Source organism: Vigna unguiculata, chromosome 3 (assembly GCF_037176805.1).
Source record: "Vigna unguiculata cultivar grain cowpea cultivar isolate G323 ecotype 2 chromosome 3, ASM3717680v1, whole genome shotgun sequence".
In the NCBI taxonomy this organism is placed as follows: domain Eukaryota; kingdom Viridiplantae; phylum Streptophyta; class Magnoliopsida; order Fabales; family Fabaceae; genus Vigna; species Vigna unguiculata.
Window position 1 is genome coordinate 60,634,260 of NC_140794.1, and position 18,233 is coordinate 60,652,492.

The 18,233-nt window shown below is 34.2% G+C and overlaps 2 protein-coding genes across 9 annotated transcripts; one reads left to right on the plus strand and one right to left on the minus strand.

Annotated features, from left to right (window-relative positions):
- Positions 1 to 3,070: 3,070 nt before the first annotated feature.
- Positions 3,071 to 6,275, plus strand: LOC114176423 (cytochrome P450 734A1-like). The gene is made up of 5 exons (XM_028061466.2): positions 3,071 to 3,556; positions 4,373 to 4,596; positions 4,729 to 4,970; positions 5,070 to 5,439; positions 5,546 to 6,275. The coding sequence occupies exons 1-5, from the start codon at positions 3,295 to 3,297 to the stop codon at positions 6,005 to 6,007; spliced, it is 1,560 nt and encodes a 519-aa protein (XP_027917267.1). The 5' UTR covers positions 3,071 to 3,294; the 3' UTR covers positions 6,008 to 6,275.
- A 6,587-nt stretch (positions 6,276 to 12,862) lies between these two features.
- LOC114175961 (uncharacterized) lies at positions 12,863 to 17,809 on the minus strand. Of its 8 annotated transcripts, none has more exons than XR_014993399.1 (6): positions 17,530 to 17,808; positions 16,176 to 16,616; positions 15,177 to 15,808; positions 14,120 to 14,346; positions 13,375 to 13,462; positions 12,863 to 13,131 (listed from the first exon to the last, which is right to left on the minus strand). XR_014993399.1 is itself a non-coding variant. In XM_085670614.1 (4 exons), exons 2-4 carry the CDS (start codon positions 16,575 to 16,577, stop codon positions 14,289 to 14,291), a joined length of 1,092 nt encoding a protein of 363 aa, XP_085526740.1. In that variant the 5' UTR covers positions 16,578 to 16,616; positions 17,530 to 17,808; the 3' UTR covers positions 14,021 to 14,288. The 8 variants fall into 8 exon arrangements, 4 of the variants coding, with proteins under 4 accessions (XP_085526740.1, XP_027916623.1, XP_027916622.1 ...); XR_014993401.1 differs by having other exon boundaries at positions 12,863 to 13,196; XR_014993400.1 differs by having other exon boundaries at positions 12,863 to 13,196; positions 13,311 to 13,462.
- Positions 17,810 to 18,233: the final 424 nt, after the last annotated feature.

The following is an 18,233-nucleotide window of genomic DNA, read 5'->3' on the forward strand; positions in this document are numbered from 1 at the left end:
CTATAACTAAATTCCCTTTTTCTCTGTCAGCGTTTACATAAACGATGCATCTGTTGCTTATGTTGCTGCTTGATTGGGGGGAAAAACCGTCTATTCACAGGCCATGGGGTCCCTTCCATTTTTAAGTGTGACCATTGCCAATGATTCAATTTCACTTACCAACACAACTTATTATTGGCCAAAATTCACCTCTCCTCTGCATTCTTTTTATTCCTTAATATTGTTTTCACCAAAATTTCCATTGCAGTGAGAAAATGTGATATATAAAAATTGGATAGATTCAAATTTCAATTCAAGGTCGACGGCAACACAAGGTGGCGAGACATTAGTTGTGAAAAATGAGAGAGTTGAAGGATTAATAAGGAATATGATTAGACTGAGACTTGGGAAGACTTTGAAAGGGATGTATGGGATCTGGCTTTTCAAAATTTCGGAAATATTTCTGTCTTATTTTACATATTTTTATAATTTTTCAAATTTCAAAATCAAAATCTGACCTTTCTCCTATTCTTTTCTCAAAATTCTTCAATGATACCTTAAATAACTATTAATGACATACATAAGTGTGCATGTAGGGTAGAAATCACAGTGTAGAATCTATAGTTCTTTTTATTAAAAATAATATTTTTTTTTATGAAATACTTATGTTATATTATTATAATTATTTTAAAATTTCGCTGCTGCCTTAAAAAAACTTACTATTAATATGTTTCACTTTCATTTTATCTATTTTGATGTAAAAAAATAGTGATAATTTTTTCTTTTGTGACTCTGATAAGGAAGATAACTTGTTTCACACCTTTAGTAAGGACTCTGGAATGAAAAAAAAATTATGAAAAAAAAAGTTGATGGTTGCAGTATTTTAAATCTCATTTCATACTCAATTTTAAGATGCAGAAAATATACGCTCATTAAAAAGATGCAATTTTCCTCCCTACGAAGATGTATTGTTCAGAAATGGAAAATTGTTAGCAAATATTCTGTTGTTAAGAAATAGATAATTTTTTGTATGTAGAATGATGATAATAAATTTTGAAACTAAAATATCGTACAGACTACACAAGTTATACGCTAATGAATTAGGTAGTAAGAAAATGCAATATTTAATATTACTTATTATTTAATGAAAAAATATTTTTATTAATCATTTAATCAACTTCTTAAAAATAGTTAACAGTAGAGTTCTTTAAAATTAAATAAAAGATAATACAAATTATAATGTTTATGTTTTTTCTCAGTTTCAATAAAATTAAGAATCAGCTGTGGTTTTGGTGGTCCTTATACAATTTTTTTATCCATCTTTTGAATTTTGAAATTACTTTTTACTTTAAAAAAATATTTTTATTCCTTCACTATCTAAAATCGTTGTTTCTTTCGTCTAATATTTCTTTTATTGAAAATAAATAATATTAATTTATAAATGCAGAGTTATTTTTATTCTCTATATAATGCATTCGACAATTCTAAGAAAAATATGAGCAGAGTCACACGTGACGATAAAGATACAATTGAAAAACATTTTCTTTATAAAAACTTATTCATTTTATTAGAACTAAACACGTTTAATTTTAAATACTTTTTTAAAAGGTGGTGCATGTAATTTACCTTAAATTAATCATCAGATGTAATTTACTTGATAAATTATTTCTCAGGTTGACAAATTCTGGACGTAGTGGAAAGTTGAAAAACGTGTTTATTAAAATTATGTTGTTTGTCTGACCCACACACTGGAAATATTATGGACATTTTTGTTGTATCTGCGTTTGATTCATTTCATTGGAGATTAAGTTGAGTAAAATTATTAAGTGGTATAAAGTGTTTCGTTTATCAGATATATATATATATATATATATATATATATATATATATATATATTGTTTGGGTTCAGGTTTAAAATTCTTAATTTATGTACTCTTGGTGATATTTCAATTAATTAACGTGCTAATTTCTTAACGAATGAAATATTTTTGTATAATCAAATTTAATAATATATGCATATTTTAAATTATATTAGAATTAAAATTTATAATAAATAAACTCTTTAAAATATATAAATCATCTTTTAGATTTATAGTAAATAGTTTAAATCATGATAACTTTTGAAGTTTTTGAGTATTTGTTTTCAAATATGAAGATTAAGGTAAGAAATATAATTTTAAAATAAATATTGAACCTAAATTTGATATTATGAAGACAAAGATATCAATTTTTTAGCCAATAGATATAATAACCTTTTTTGTTATTTTTGTATTTTCTTAATCTTATAACTTATAGTTTTTTTAACTAAAATTAAGGTTCGTATTTCTAATTTTTCTATCTTATATCAGTATTTATTCTCTCAATAAATGATTATTTATGCATCCTGTTGAAGTACCAATATTTGCTCCATATTACACACATATATATTTAATAACTTTTTTTAATACTTATATGTAACATATATATTTAAATTTTTTTATATTCGTATCTCAATATTTTTAATTAATCTTTTAACAATAGAATTTGTTCATGCTAAAATTGTATCTATATATCAATACGCCGTTACAATAGTACTATCAACGTTTGGAGTAAGAAAAGAAAAAAAAAAAAACACGTCGAAATATCATCTAAATTTACAATATAATAATAGATTTTATTTGTTAACGGAAGAAGAATGTAGACTTTTTAAGTCTGTGTTTCGCACAAAAAAAGAAGACAAAATTGGTTGACATAGAATCTAATTGGCATGCAAATCTAGAAATTTGTACTCAGAACTAATTATGAGTTAATTTTTGTAAATTATAGATGTTGGATGGGTTGGAAGCGTGACGGAGAATGATTTGGGAAGGTTGAAAAAATTGTTGGGAAGGCAAAGAGAGAATTGAAGTAGGAAAAGGTGTAAAGCGTGTTTAAGGAAAAATGTTAGCAGTAGAAGAAATAAAAAATAGATGATGGATTTGGTGTAAAATAAGAAAAAGATGTGAGTGCTAAAATCCAAAAGAGAAGAAGGGCAACATGGTCTTGTTATGTTTAAAATAAGGTTCACATTGGTTGACCCTTAGAAATGGAGTGGCGGCCCCTACGGCGTTGGCCTTGGTTAACTCATCTCTCTCTCTCTTTGTCCATGTCCTTCACTCTAGTATTAAAAACCCAAGCCACTAACAACCAACATAACAAAGCAGATAAGAAGCAAACCCAACCCAGACCCTGCTCTCTCTGCACCACTCTGTCTCTGTGTGTGTGTGTTTGTGTGCTGTGTCCACACTAAGGAGAAGCAACATTTTTCTCTCATTCCCTCAACTACAAAAACCATTTATGGACGCCCTCTTCTCCTCCCTCTCCTTCATCTTCCTTCTCTTCCTCCTCAAGCTCACCGTCCTCCTATGGTGGCGACCCAGAAAAATTCAAGGCCACTTCTCCAAGCAAGGAATCCGAGGACCCCCTTATCGTTTCTTCATTGGCAACGTTAAGGAACTTGTCGCCATGATGTTGAAGGCCTCCTCCAAACCCATGCCTTTCTCCCACAACATTCTCCCCAGAGTCCTTTCCTTCTACCATCACTGGAAGAAAATCTATGGTATATACATTCTCCTCCACTTTTCTCTTTTTTCATTTCTCAATTTCAAAACTAATGCTGCAGTTCTTTTTTTCAACTTTTCAGCCTTTTCTTTTTCTCACTCACTCACTTCCTTCCTTCCCTCCCCTGCCTCAGCTACCTCCTCCTTCCTTCTTTTCTCCCTTTTCCCTTCTCTCTTCATCACTCCGCTCCTTCCTTCAATCAATCCTTTCCTGCCTTAAATTCCAACAACCCTTCAGCTTGATGTGCAATGTAATCAGACGTTTGTTTCCCACTCACTGCGTCCTCTGTAATGTAAGGATGTCAGTAATACAAACATTGTCCATATTCTTAACTTGTTTTCACACACAAACATATATCTAGCTTGTTGACTAAGTGCCGTGAATGCATACGGTGGTAATAATTTTTATGATGTGTAAGTGCACTCTGTTGGCATTGCGGAGTTGTCATCTGCTTTTCCATTGTCCTCTTTGTTTTGTTTTTGTATGGGAGGAATTGAAATGTGACAATGTTGTTGTATATGTTTGGTAACCGTTTTAAAATTGACTTGTCTTCTTCCCACCCCCTGTTATCTCTCTCAATGTCTCTGTGCTGTAGGGTCTACACTACACTATCCATGCCCCCTCTGAAACTAATGGCTGTCATGTTTCCTGCTCCTTCCTCTTTTGCAAACTTCACACTTACTACTTGCGGGACTGTGCTACTCCCAACTTTGTGTTAAAAATCAATCCCTTTTCAAATCCTACTAAACCAAAAATTAGTAATTTTAATATTATTACTCACTTAATTATTAATTAATACTACTTTTTGATCCAGGTGCAACATTCCTAGTTTGGTTCGGACCCACCGTTCGTCTCACCGTCTCTGATCCAGACCTCATCCGGGAAATCTTCACATCCAAGTCAGAATTTTACGAGAAAAACGAAGCTCCACCCCTGGTGAAGCAGCTGGAAGGCGATGGCCTCCTCAGCCTCAAAGGAGAAAAGTGGGCTCACCATCGAAGGATTATCTCTCCCACTTTTCACATGGAGAATCTAAAAGTAATTAACTAAGCCCTACCCCGCCCCATTGTTATTGTTACCATTATTAAAACACGTATACGGATACTGAATCGTTTTTTTATATATATAAATGAGATTTGGGTGTCTAAAGATACACGTTTTTTTAATTAGTTGCTGATACCGGTGATGGCAACAAGCGTGGTCGAGATGTTGGAAAAGTGGTCGGCAATGGGTGAGAAGGGTGAGGTGGAAATCGAAGTTTCGGAGTGGTTTCAGAGGCTGACAGAAGACGTGATCACGAGGACGGCATTCGGAAGCAGCTACGAAGACGGGAAAGCCATATTCCGGTTACAGGGCCAGCAGATGGACTTGGCCGCCGACGCCTTCCAGAAAGTATTCATTCCGGGTTACAGGTAATGGTCGATTAATAAATATCCATTTAAGCGGGTGAGTGAGTGAGTGAGTGAGTGCGGTGGGATTTGTGAATTAATCGGGAATGGGGGGGTGTGCAGATTTGTGCCCACAAGGAGGAACATAAAGTCGTGGAAGTTGGAGAAGGAGATAAAGAAATCGCTGGTGAAGCTGATAGAGCGACGGAGGGAGAATTCGGAGAAGGTGGTGGAGAAGGGGGCGAAGGATTTGTTGGGGCTGATGATCGAGGCGTCGAACAGGAATTCGACGAATGTGACAGTGGATGACATTGTGGAAGAGTGCAAGAGCTTTTTCTTTGCAGGGAAACAGACCACATCGAACCTGCTGACGTGGACGACCATTCTCCTAGCTATGCATCCACAGTGGCAGGTACGGGCACGTGAGGAGGTTCTGAAGATGTGTGGATCACGTGAGCTTCCGACCAAAGACCATGTCGCAAAGCTGAGGACGGTAAGCAAATGGGAATGGAATGCACAAAAATCTTGCTTTGTCTGTTTGGGAACATCTGCCGGTCCAACAACCGCCAATAACGTGTTTTGGGTGTGGTGTGGTGCAGGTGAGCATGATCGTGAACGAGTCGCTGAGGCTGTACCCGCCGACGATCGCCACAATAAGACGTGCGAAGACGGACGTGGAGTTGGGGGGGTACAAGATACCACGAGGGACGGAGCTGCTGGTTCCAATCCTGGCCGTTCATCACGATCAGGCCATATGGGGAAACGACGCGAACGAGTTCAATCCTGGGCGTTTCAGCCAGGGGGTGGCCCGCGCCGCGAACCATCCTCTGGCCTTCATACCCTTTGGGGTTGGTGTTCGCACATGCATCGGACAAAACCTGGCAGTGCTACAAACCAAACTGGCCCTCGCAATCATACTCCAGCGTTTTAGTTTCAGGTTGGCCCCTAGTTATCAGCACGCACCAACGGTCCTCATGCTACTCTACCCTCAGTACGGCGCACCAATCATTTTCCAACGCCTCTCCACTCCTCCTACTACTCTTCCCGACGCAACTGTATAGTATAGCTACCTTCTTCACCTCACCTCAACTCAACTCAACTCAACTCAGCCACCAAACCACCACCTTCCTCTCTTTTTTCTCTTCTTTTTAAATTTATTCCACTCAACCTACTGACTCTACCACCATCGACTCAAACCAGTACATGCCTAACAATTTCCTGCTTCTCTTCACCTCTCTATCCTCTGTATATTTTCCTTCATTTTTTTCTTTTCTTTTTTTACAGGGATTTGTAATTTTGTAATGAATTTTTGGCCCTTTTCTTTTCTCATTATTTTCTATTCTTCACTCTCTATCTCTCTCTCTTATCCGTCAATATTAAAATATATTTGGTTGAATCAATATTTCTTGCGTTACGGTTTCTCAACCTTTACGTTATACAATCGCTCGTGAAAAGTACAGAATTGTGTACCCCGATGGAAGGGTCACGGGTAAGCAAAAAACAACAATATTTGAGCTGTTAATTCATACATTTTGTTTTTCGATCCTCTCCTCTGCTCTTTTGTTTTATTGGGGCGGTTTTGTTATTTCAAAGTCATACATACATAAGTGAGGAACCTTTTCTCCAAATCTGATAACTCTAAATAATGCACTACACACCACCCAGCACGACAGGCCAAACTTTTTCTAACAGGACAAGTCAATGCATCATTCGTAATCAACTCCTCTCATCTTATTCACTTGCGAATCAAGTGGAATTGGACTATTCGGATATAAAGACAGACTACATGTAACATCGAATAAAATCATTTTGTATTTTTTTATACACATACAAGTTTTTGGTGTGTGGAAGAAACTATTATTATAATGTTAAAAGACAGGCAACGGGAGGGTATGGTTATATGGCAGCAGCTATAGGTAGGAAGTAGAGGAAGGAACATTGGAAACCGAATTTCTAAAGCACTTCTACAATCTGCCACTGACTGACATCAATACCCATAAATCTTTATCACTGTTTGACCCCAAAGAAGAAGCATCGGTTTAGATTTTATTCCTGGTTTCACCCCCCATGATGAAGAATCATGAGCTTTTCAATGCGCTCTGCACTTTTGCAATCTCCATAGATGTAATTCCCCGAGTTCTAGAACGAAACTCATGAGTGGTAGTACTAGTAAGTAACCGGTTAGGAATTGAAACTCTACCGTCCTTCACTTTCCGAGAAAGACATGTCATGATATCCCTTTCTTAATTATATTGCACTGCATGGTATAGTTTAGTAGTGCCAAAACCTTTCTTGAATTAAGAGTAAATGGTATACAGGTAAGATTCCGAAATCCCATGGTTGTTGGGTTTCTAAGTTCCTTCCTTCTCATCGCATTGTTTATTCAGTTTGCACTAGTGATTTGTGCAACCCCCGTTTTCCAATTTCGTACGTGTTTGGTGGCTAATACTGCCATAGCAGTAGATAGATCGGATTAATAATGGGCAAGAAGAAGAATACAAATATAGAGAAAATAAAAGGTATATATGTAATGAAGAATTAGGATAAGGACGTATTTGGACAGTGTGAGTTATTTATTGTTTGTTTATTAAACGATATTGAAGGGGAAAGTAAACTAGTTGGGTAGCTTGGTTGTATTTATTGGAAGTGGTGTTTGGCAGGAGCATGCAGGAGAGTGTTAGATAGTAGTTTTGAGACATAAAATGTTGTTTTGAAGCAAAGGGGACATTGTTTATTGGTTTTGAGTTGTAATTTAGTAAGAAGTAAGATTTATAGGAACAGGGTTGTGTACTGGTTTTTGGGATCTTCTCATCCTCTTCCGTGGAGAGTGGGGGAGAGAATTCTAGTTTATCACCCTTTGCTGGTCCCCAAGATGCATGTGGTTAGGGGAGTTCTTCTTGTCCTCTTAATTTCAGTTTTCTTTTTAGCTTTTATTAAAGGAACCAAACCATGCCATGCCATGCCATGAACCACCATGTGGCCCCATTGCATAATTACCTCTCCATTCTTTTTTTTCTTTTCTTTTCTTTCAATTTCTTCAACTGCAAACTCGCACACTCCTACTCCTGGACGTGCTTGCCACTCATTTATTCCTCTTATATATGTGTTAATCTTGAGAATTGTGTGAATGTATTATATTATTCACGCCACCACTGCCATAGAGTGTTTTTTAATTTATAATATCATGATTCGGCATTCTACCATGTAGCAGTAGATGGATGATAATGATAATCGAAGTATAAAGCAGTAAGGTTTTTGGTGAGAAAATGTGAATGATGGGAATCGCAGATTACGCCTTGAGCATACCAATCTCACATAAAACAAGAACATAATGTTTCACGTATATATATTTTTTATCCCATATTTTTGTTGTAATTATCGCTCTGATAACTAGTCCTAGTAATCCGCGAAGAAATTTGATTGGGTGTGTGTTGGTGTTGGTTTGTGGTTTGTCTCAGCATTCTTCCGCGTTAACATCTAAGCAGTGTCCCCTGAGGTTAGCTACATGACAAAATCTACATTCCAAATAAAATTTAGCTCTGCATGGCTTGAAATTTATGTTTCTACTTTTACTTTCGACTACTACTTTATATGTTTCGAAGTTTGCACTTAAATCAATGGTTGTGTTGTTGAGTAGCCCAGAATTTAAAAACCCCATTATTCATGAGTGTTTGTTCTTAATGGGGATACTAGTACCAGGTGGCCCTCAATAATAGAATTCTTTATTTTAGTAAATGGACAGCTCATGTTATTTTAGTAAACCTAACCTGCTGTTTCATAACTATTTTGCTTCTCTGCCAAAAATTAGACCATACTTTTAAAATCCCAAGTAAATGCTCAAGATCTATGCGCACTGCTAAGCACAGTATTTTTGCAATTATAACAAAAACTGTACTAAATTAATCTTTAATGTCCCCTAATTAGGCACTAATGCCAATGCATTTGAGCTGGCTAATGTCTGCCCTTGTTTAATGACACCTTGTCGGTCTGTCACGTAATTCCAATATCAAACCACGCAGTATACCATTTTCCTCTTCTTTAACATCATTGCCTCAATCAATAATATCTCATCTCACTGCATAATCATCAACTTTTTACGATCTTTCTGAATTGAGAAATTAATTAGCAGAATGAAATGCATGGCAGTGTTTAATTAGATTTGTTATTGATGTTTTGAGAAGAAGGAAATAGAAGAGGTGATAACAGCACCCAATGTTTGAAATGGGGGTGTATATTGGGACCAATATATGAAAGGAGTTGTCCCATATAATTTGTGACAATTAACTTTGGTGTTGAGAAAATACATTTTCATGTGATGTACAGATGTTGAGGGTGACCCTAAAAACTTGTAGGCTTCATTCTCTTTCTCTCTTAGCCAGAGAGAGAGGCAGCATCACATGGGAATACCAATCATGAAGGAAGCAAATGAGACAATGGTAGAGGATTTGGTGGAGCCACATTAATGCACAACTCATTTGTAGCTTTCCTATCCGTCAACCCTTTCTATAACATTTTTTTTTTCTCTTTTTTTCCTTTTCTTTTTCTTCTCTTTTTTCTTCTCTCCACCTTCTTCCACACACCCCTTTTCACTCATGCTGCTGTAAAAACACTGCTACTTGAGAAAATTTTTAACAATCACATCAAAAAATCTATCTCACCACACAAAAAAATGTTTTTCAAACACTCTCTCTTGTGTTGTTGGCCTTTTCCAAAAGAAGATCTTAAAATGGCCCAACCTAAGGAATGGCAGTTACACAATTCACATTAAACTTTGTTGGTCATATTGGTGACAAGCCCACTTGTGATGTTCTGTACTTACAAAATGTGCAGGGATCTATTTTGTAAACACCCTTTTAATAATAATATATAAGAGATTTTACTTTTCTCAAAATAATTCACTTTTTTGAAGTTAAAAGCTGCTGTTCTCTTCAAACAGGCAGATCCAAATTGAAAAAGAAAGGTTTTTTAATAAAATGTTGGTAAGAATGAGTTGGTGAGATTGATGAGAATGCATTATAGCATTCTTTGGAATAGATGAAGCTAAAAATGGATAAGTGGGGGCAACCAAATAATTATTGTGAGATGAGGAGCATACACATCAAAGTTTGAAGCAAAGGTTGGGTTTGAGTCATTTAACCAAACATTTATGCCAATCTCATCAAACCATCATCCTTTTTATCCCGTCTTCTAGGCCAAACAATGTCGTGTCCCTTATCATTGATAATCGGGTAAACTTCGTGTCAAACGTTAAATCACTTCGGTAAGTACAATTCAATTTCTTTTTTTTTTTTTTTCATTTTAGTACACTTCAAATCAAATTATCAAACATTATTCACATACCTCACAATCTAAAACTTTAAACGACGCCCATAACATTTCTTCTTTCTCTGTATAAATCATTGGGTTAATGAAGTGAAAAACTATTCCAGAGCTGAACGACTGTTTCTTTTTTATTTTCTCAGACTTCTCTCAGACTGCACTATAGCTCTTCAAATTTAAGATAATTAATCTAGTATTGTTTTCTCGAATTTTAAGAAATTTATTTTAACATCACAGATTAATTTACAAGGAAAAAACTACCATGTCCAAAATTATACCTTCATTATTTAAGGCTTATAACTTTATATAAATGTTAAAACTAGGTTTTAATGACACTTGTTTATTTGAATAATGAAAAACTTATTCAAATAAGGAACAAGACTAGTAAAGGGAACATGTCATACATTCATTGTAAATATGATATTAGGAAATAAAGAGTTTTATTTTGATAAATAATGCGTAACTTCGATCTAAATTCTATACCCTAAATCTTAAACTTACTATAAATTCTATATCCTAAATCTTAATTCCTAAATTCTAAAGTCAATTGTCAAAATTTGGTGCATCAAGTTGGTATTTTTATTTTTCTAGACGAGTCTAAATTGTTGACCCTTTTTCAAATTAAAAATAAAAAGAAAAAGAAAAAGAAAATAAATTTTTAATATATTATATATATATATATATATATATATATATATATATATATATATATATATATATATATATATATAAATACTCTTGAACTCATCTAATGAGTATATTAAGATTTCCAACTGGTCTAAGTAATACAAAGCAATATACTTTGAAGTTACTATTCAAATTCACTATGAAAATGATACTTTTTAACATTTTGTTGATGTAATTCTTTTTCTTTTAAAATTAATGTATACTCTGTTAAAAATTTCACATCGATTATAAACAAAATAAATTTATAATTATAAATTTATAAAATCTCACAGACTAATTTTTAAAATTAAATTAAATTTAAAATTTACTTTTTAACATTATATCACATCATGAAATCACCATAATTTTACTCTTGTCAACGTTTTTTTTATCAAAATAAGAATATTAATTATTATTCACGTTTCATCTCACGCGGTTGATTTTGATTCCAAAACAAGTTTTGGGGTTTAATCAAACATTTAAACTGCAAAATAATTTTGTAGGTTCAAATTAATTTTAACATGCGACTGTAATATTTAAAACGTGGTTTATTTCTGTACTGCCTCTTTAAAACTACTAGTATATGGTTAAAGGAAAAAAAAAATACTGTTGAAGCATGAGGAAAAAGGAATTGGTGAAGTAATTGTGCAAATGGAAGAATAAATATCAAGAACTACAAACAAAAAAGAAAATCTTTAAATATGAAATTATTTATTTGATTACACTTAAGAGAAAAGGACAATTTTGTTTTCTTATAGAACATATTAGTATTTCGGGTCCATCAGACAGTTTCCTTTAAATCCTAATTAATGTCAGGTCCAAGAGTTTGGGTCAGAAGGTCCACCAGAGGTCGGGTCAATTTGGCTTGGCTGAAACACACTGTTGCTTTTTCGTCGGAAATCAGTCCAATGAAAAAGTTGTTGGAACAAGGTCACGATTGGCTCACTTCTCTGCCTATAAAATTTAAAATTTGGAGGAAGAACTCCAAAACAGATGATGCGACTAGTTTGTTTGAACTTAAAAATAAAAGCTTTTAAGAAAATTGGTTTACCTATAAATAACTCTTACTAGTGTTCGCATAGATATTTTGAATTAAAAGTGATAAAACGTTTAATTGTAATGTATTTTCGGTCAAAAGATCTGGCTTTAGAAAATGTTGGACATTGCAAAATACAAATTGTGGAAGTATTGGGAGGTAGCCATTTCCATAAACATGAATTGAATTTCCCCAAAAACAGCTTTAAAATATAGTTTAATGAACCTTTCTCCTTAGGAGACGCGTAGGAAAAGCAGTGTGTTGTTCGCACAGGATTTGGATGCCATTTCTCTCCTCATAAACAAACCCCCACCATATGTCGTACTATTTTTGTTTCAAATAGGAGAAAGTAATGTATGAAAGTACAAGTGATATGTGTCAATAACTTTATATTATCATTCATTCACAAACATATTGTGTGTTAAATTTATTAAAATTTATAACAATTTGTTAAAAACTATACTAAGAATCACATTCAATTAGTTGACCGAATTAACTTTCACATTAGCACGTTACTATTAAATTCAAATACCTTTGAGATTGTTTGATTTTTTTTCATTTTAAAAACGTAAAAGATATTTCAGTTGTAAAAGTACTTTTCAAATCCTAATTTTATCAAACCAGTTTTTCTCTCTTAAAAACAGAAAACGGTTTTTAAAATAAGAAACAATATGATTTAAAATTTGATATTCTTTCATACAGGATATACTAATGCCGGAACCCAGGTTACAACATATTTAGATTTAGGTAAACTGACAGTTTGCATCAGTCAACGGCAACAAAAAAATCTCCAACTAAGGTATATCAGAATTTTTTCCCCTCAATACCACTGTGTTTGCATAAGCTAGCCAACAGAAACCCATTTACCCAATCTTTCACATATTGCGACAGATAGTTAAGAAATTTTAGCAAAATAAAGCGAGTGAAATAAACAGACTAGTCATAGGTTTGGAGGTAGTAAATGTCAAATTAAACATGCACTAACAATGGAAGGAAAAATATATAAGAAAAAAAAATCATACTTTTAAGGAAGCTATTCAGCTTTTCAAAACTCAGGTTTTGACAAACAACGGACATGCTTCAAAGGGCACCGGATTCCACATTGATTAAACATCAGATTGAAGCCAAAAGTTTCACAAAGAACACGCAGGTATCGTTGCCCAACTGAAAGATATTAGGCCAACCAAAATCAAATCCAAGGTCTTGTTGGGAATCTGGAAAATTGAGCTCTAAAGATAGTGATGTAGAGGACACCGATAAGAGTTGAAATAACGATAAATTAGATTCTCAATTAGAAAGCAAGTCAAACATGCCGATGAAGTGCATGAAATCTATTTACTTACTGTATATGGATCATTGGAATTGTGGAATGTATGCATAAAACGAATATTCCGTTCATAGCCATACCTCGTGTCATGCCGGCTTTATTGTGGCCATGTTCTTCCAAGAGCCATTTGGACCTTGTGCTAATTGATCATTGCTGAGCATTGATGCACTAGCCACAAAGCAATGACAACTTTCTTGTGTTAAGCTTACAACCATAAAAGGAAAAACATGTTCACGTAACTTGTAAAGTAGCAGGTGCACAAGTACTAGAACAGCATTGTTCAAAGCAGTTATGTCAGGTATTAGATGAACTGAAGGATAATCCAATCGACAGATAAATAACACAAATTACAAAATAGCATGAGGAGTTGCTAAAATTTGGAAGAAAGTGAATACTTTCCATACGTATCCACATCAGAAACTAAAAATCCTTTTCAATAATGTCTACTGCATAGGGCCCTGAGGTTTTCTGTCAAAATTATCTTTATCTAAAGTTGGTGCTTCTTTAAACATTTAGACATCTTAATTATGTTTCTATTAATTAATATACGTGATTAACAGTTGTTTAGTTATAGCAAAATAAAATGGCCATTATAACCATCATAGTGCACCCTTCTTCTAACTTCTAGTTACAATTCAATTAAAACTACAAAGCTGGACATTCGACATTTTAACAAGTAACTAGGAATTGACATGTAAACATCCTCTGCATGTTATGCACGCGCAGTAACAGTGATAATTTCATTAGTAATTGATACTGAATCATGCATCAGCATGCAAAAGATATCACAATTGAACAAGCTAAGGTGAAAGTTTTCAATTGTACATTCACATATCAGGTCACCCCATTGTAGCCACAAGACTCTGAGCATGCATCCTCCGCAAAACATATATACGAGGCTCACAGGTGGCCTGAAATGGAAGAATGCGAGAACTCCACAAGCCAATGGAAGTGTTGGCTTATCAAGAGCCATATTAGAAAATCCATCCCTTGTCTAGAGCAAGAGAAAATCTGTAGACATCTGGAAGCAACACCTACATGACTCCTCAGCCCTGGAAAACGCAGGGGAAGTATTACTGGTATCTGCAAATGACTTTGTTTGTACTTCCAAATTATGGAGAGCAGAGACAAGTATTACACATTGTATGTCCCCTACATGACATTGCTTGTATCGTTGTATGTAACAAACTAAGAAAGGAAACAAAAGTTTCTCCGTTCGTTCTAATTTAAGAGCAATGATATGAATGCAAAACAATCTTCTAAAATCACCATGAAATATAAAAAAAAATTATGCAAAACACAAGTCCTATAAAGCATGTTATTCATTGAGCCTCAATATATAACAGCATTTTAGTATACCACATAATTTTAAATCAGTGGTCAGATTATGTCTTCCAGGTGTGCAAAATCTAGAATGTAACAAAGGTTCCAGGAAGATCCTGATGTTGTATTTTTACCAGAAGAAGTCCAAAGGAAATTAAGAGGATATATCATAGAACAGATTGACAAGAGTTCAGAAATTATTACTTATTCACGAAGTTTAGCCATATACATTCACATGAAACTATACCACTAAGTCATAAAACATAAATGAAGGACTGAAATATTTCATCTTTCTTACAGTTGAATGAGGCTGAGATCAAACTGTCATGAAACTCTATCCTAGGGAAAAAGTATTAAATTGAAGATGAAAAAAATTTCCTGTCATCTGAAAGGAATGCTATTTTCAGATGAAATCAAATTTCTTAGCTCCGTTAAATGTTCATCATTTGATATGTGGAGCGAAAGACGTAGATTTGTCATTAATGCTTCCTGTTCCCAACTTAAGGGTCCTGATGCATGCAATGCCTCAATTGTACAGCGATAGGCATGCAACTCTAACCTATGAATTTCTGCTGCCAGTTCCTCTTGTGTAGGAGGGGAACAATTTCCTTCCTCATAATCCCTCTGGCAAACAGACTCAGCATCACTATATGGACCATCTACATCTTCAAAAGGACCTGCAGATACAGGAAATTGCAATTTATAGGAATTCCTGCTAGTGATACTACAACTACCAACAGAGCACGTAACACTATCAGCATGATTTGATTCTAAGTTTTCTTCAAATGAACAACCCACAGCGCCAGTTTGCTTCCTCCTTCCTATCTCCACCATATTAGGAATTCCAGTTTTTCTGTTGTTTATAGAAGCAGGTAAACATTCTTCAGCGAGCACATCTCTTGGAAAACTGACACCCTGTACCTGGTTGAATGGTGTGGGTGAATTCCTAACTCTTATTCTGTGACATCCACCTTCCTTTTCAAGTGCTCTAAACTTTGGGGGAGGTTTAGCATATGCCTCAACTTGTGAATGGCTTCCTCTTTTCAATGTTTTAAAAGAGACAAGTCCGGATTCCAGAATACTCAGGTTTTTCTTTTCAGGATGGTAGTAAGTGGAACCTGACAGTTTTGTCTTTGTGGCCGTCTTCTGAAGTTGGCTAGAACGTTTTCTATTCTCACAGCTGGCAGAACCCTGAAGATGGGAGAAGGATAAATAACTATTCATCCATAAAACAGCAAGGAGGGACCAGAAGAAAAATAGGACAAAGAAAAACATGTGAAACGAAAAGAAAACAGGAAAACTGGAGAAAACGTGAAAATTAGACACAGGCAATATTGAAAGTATAACAAGAAAAACAACCTAAGAAAAATTCCTTTTTATAATTTTGTTAGTTACTTTTAGCATAGAAGACATGCTCTGAATAAATGAAATTTGAAAAATTCAATCAAAGGTTAAACCCAGCACAACAGATGTGTTACTATATTCACATCAGGAAGCCAACAGCACTAGGAAATTACGTACAGGGGAAAAAATATTCAGAAGGAAAAAATGAAGGTACCTTTCCTACTATTATCCACTTGTTGTCTTGCCAAGACTGTCTCAACCGAATGTCAAATTTGCTCACTTGAAATTCCAAAGAAGATCCAAGTAGCCTGACCAAAATGTAGTTTTTCCCCAAAACCTTCAAAACTGTAGCCATCTTCCAAGAGAAGTTCTGGAAGACCTCTACAACATCACCTGGAGTCCAATTCTCCATGAATACAGGTACTGGCGGACATGGCCTGATGTCTCTCCTGGATACCCGCTCCACAATTGCCTCACCAGCATCATCTTGATATCCATCATATTTCACAGTATAGTGGTGGCCATTACCACAAATGATCTCTGCAGATAGCCAGGAGCCGCAAGGCACCTCAACTTTGCTCAACACTTCCACCTTATTACCTTTCTTGAATCTCATAATTGCTGATATACTGCTCTAAAATTTCAACCTGAAACCCTGCTCTTCAATAACAAAAATCAAAGTAAGAAACGGAAATAAAAATACAAAAATAACACACTTGTCAGCTGCTCAAAACAGAAGAAAAAAAAAAGGATAAAGATTAAAGCAACCCATCATCAACATGTAGAAACGACTGAATCGATGGTGATAGCAATCAATAAATAAACATAAAACAAACAAACAAAAGAGAAGCCAAATAACAGGTCACAAAAAAAAATCCGAAACTCTTACATTTAATCAATTTAGATCTTGACTTTTAAAACCGGGAAAACAACTAATCATAAAGTATAAAAATTTGATCAGAAAAAAAAAACGGAGGCCAAAAAGAAAGCTAAATACAGAACTCGTTGCAAGTTTATGTTCAGAATAGACAACGATAGATAACAGTAAAATTTAAAATAAAAACGCAAAGATAGAAAAACTGGGAGAGAAACAGACCAATCAGTGAGGACAAAGTCCAATTGATCAGAAGTAGAACAAATGCCGTTAAACCGATTTCACCTCATTTGAATGCTAAACCCGATCGACAGTGCTTTACGCCAGTGATTTGCTGAGTTTCAATGTTCTTTCTTTTTGTTATTCTGGCTCTCTTTTTTTTCTCTCTAAATTTTATTTATTTTGTGAAATATTATAAGGCAAAAATAAAATAAAAAAACTAAATAATACTAAATCAGGTAACAACAGAACCTGAGCGGAGAATTGTGATTCTATTTCCATTTCTCAGCAACAACAAAAAAAAAGAGCAAAAGAAACAACAACAAGAAGAACAAATCGTGCAGAAAATTGAAATTGAAAGCTCATTGATAAAATCATGAACAAAAATAACAATCCATTAATTATGCAGAGAAAGTGAATTAGTAGATGGAAGGGGAGGAAATTGTAAGAAGGGAGGAGAAGAAAATTCACTGACCTTGTTCCGATTCAGAAGACGATCTTTTCGTCTCTGTGATTTTCACTCTCTCCTCCTTGTTATTGTGATTGCGGTTGTTGTAGAATTTTTCCCTTTTGTTTTTATTTGTAAAATTATCATATTCATTGTGTGTTTGTTCCTCATAAATTTATTTAAATTAAATTGATTTAATTACTTAATTTATTTATTTATTTTAAAAAATAAGCTGAATTTTCATTGCCAACTGCCCAAGAATAGCTTGTTGAGTTGGGAATTAACTGTTTCATCTTATTGTAAACATTCCTTGTGTCAACCATTCTTCTTCCTCTTTCCTTTCTCTCTGTGTTCATATAATTCATAAATATATATATATTACAAACAAAATTATTATTCCTTTTTTTTCTATTTTCAAATTTTTAATTTTCAACAATACCAAAACTTATTCTATCTTTATCTTTTCTCTATAGTGACATTCTTCATAAACTGCAGAAGATTATTTATTTAGTATTGTGTTGCCATTTTCAAACTAATTCAAACATTCTAGCAGAAATGTTTGTAGAAGAGATTAGAGGGTACTACCTGCTATATGACAATAACTTTATTAACATTTGATAGAAATAAATATAATATTTATTTTTTTGAAAATATGTATAATATTTTTATCCTGCCGGAAAAAGATTCCTATCATGAAAATTCTACTCCTTCAACACAAATTAGTTATTGTT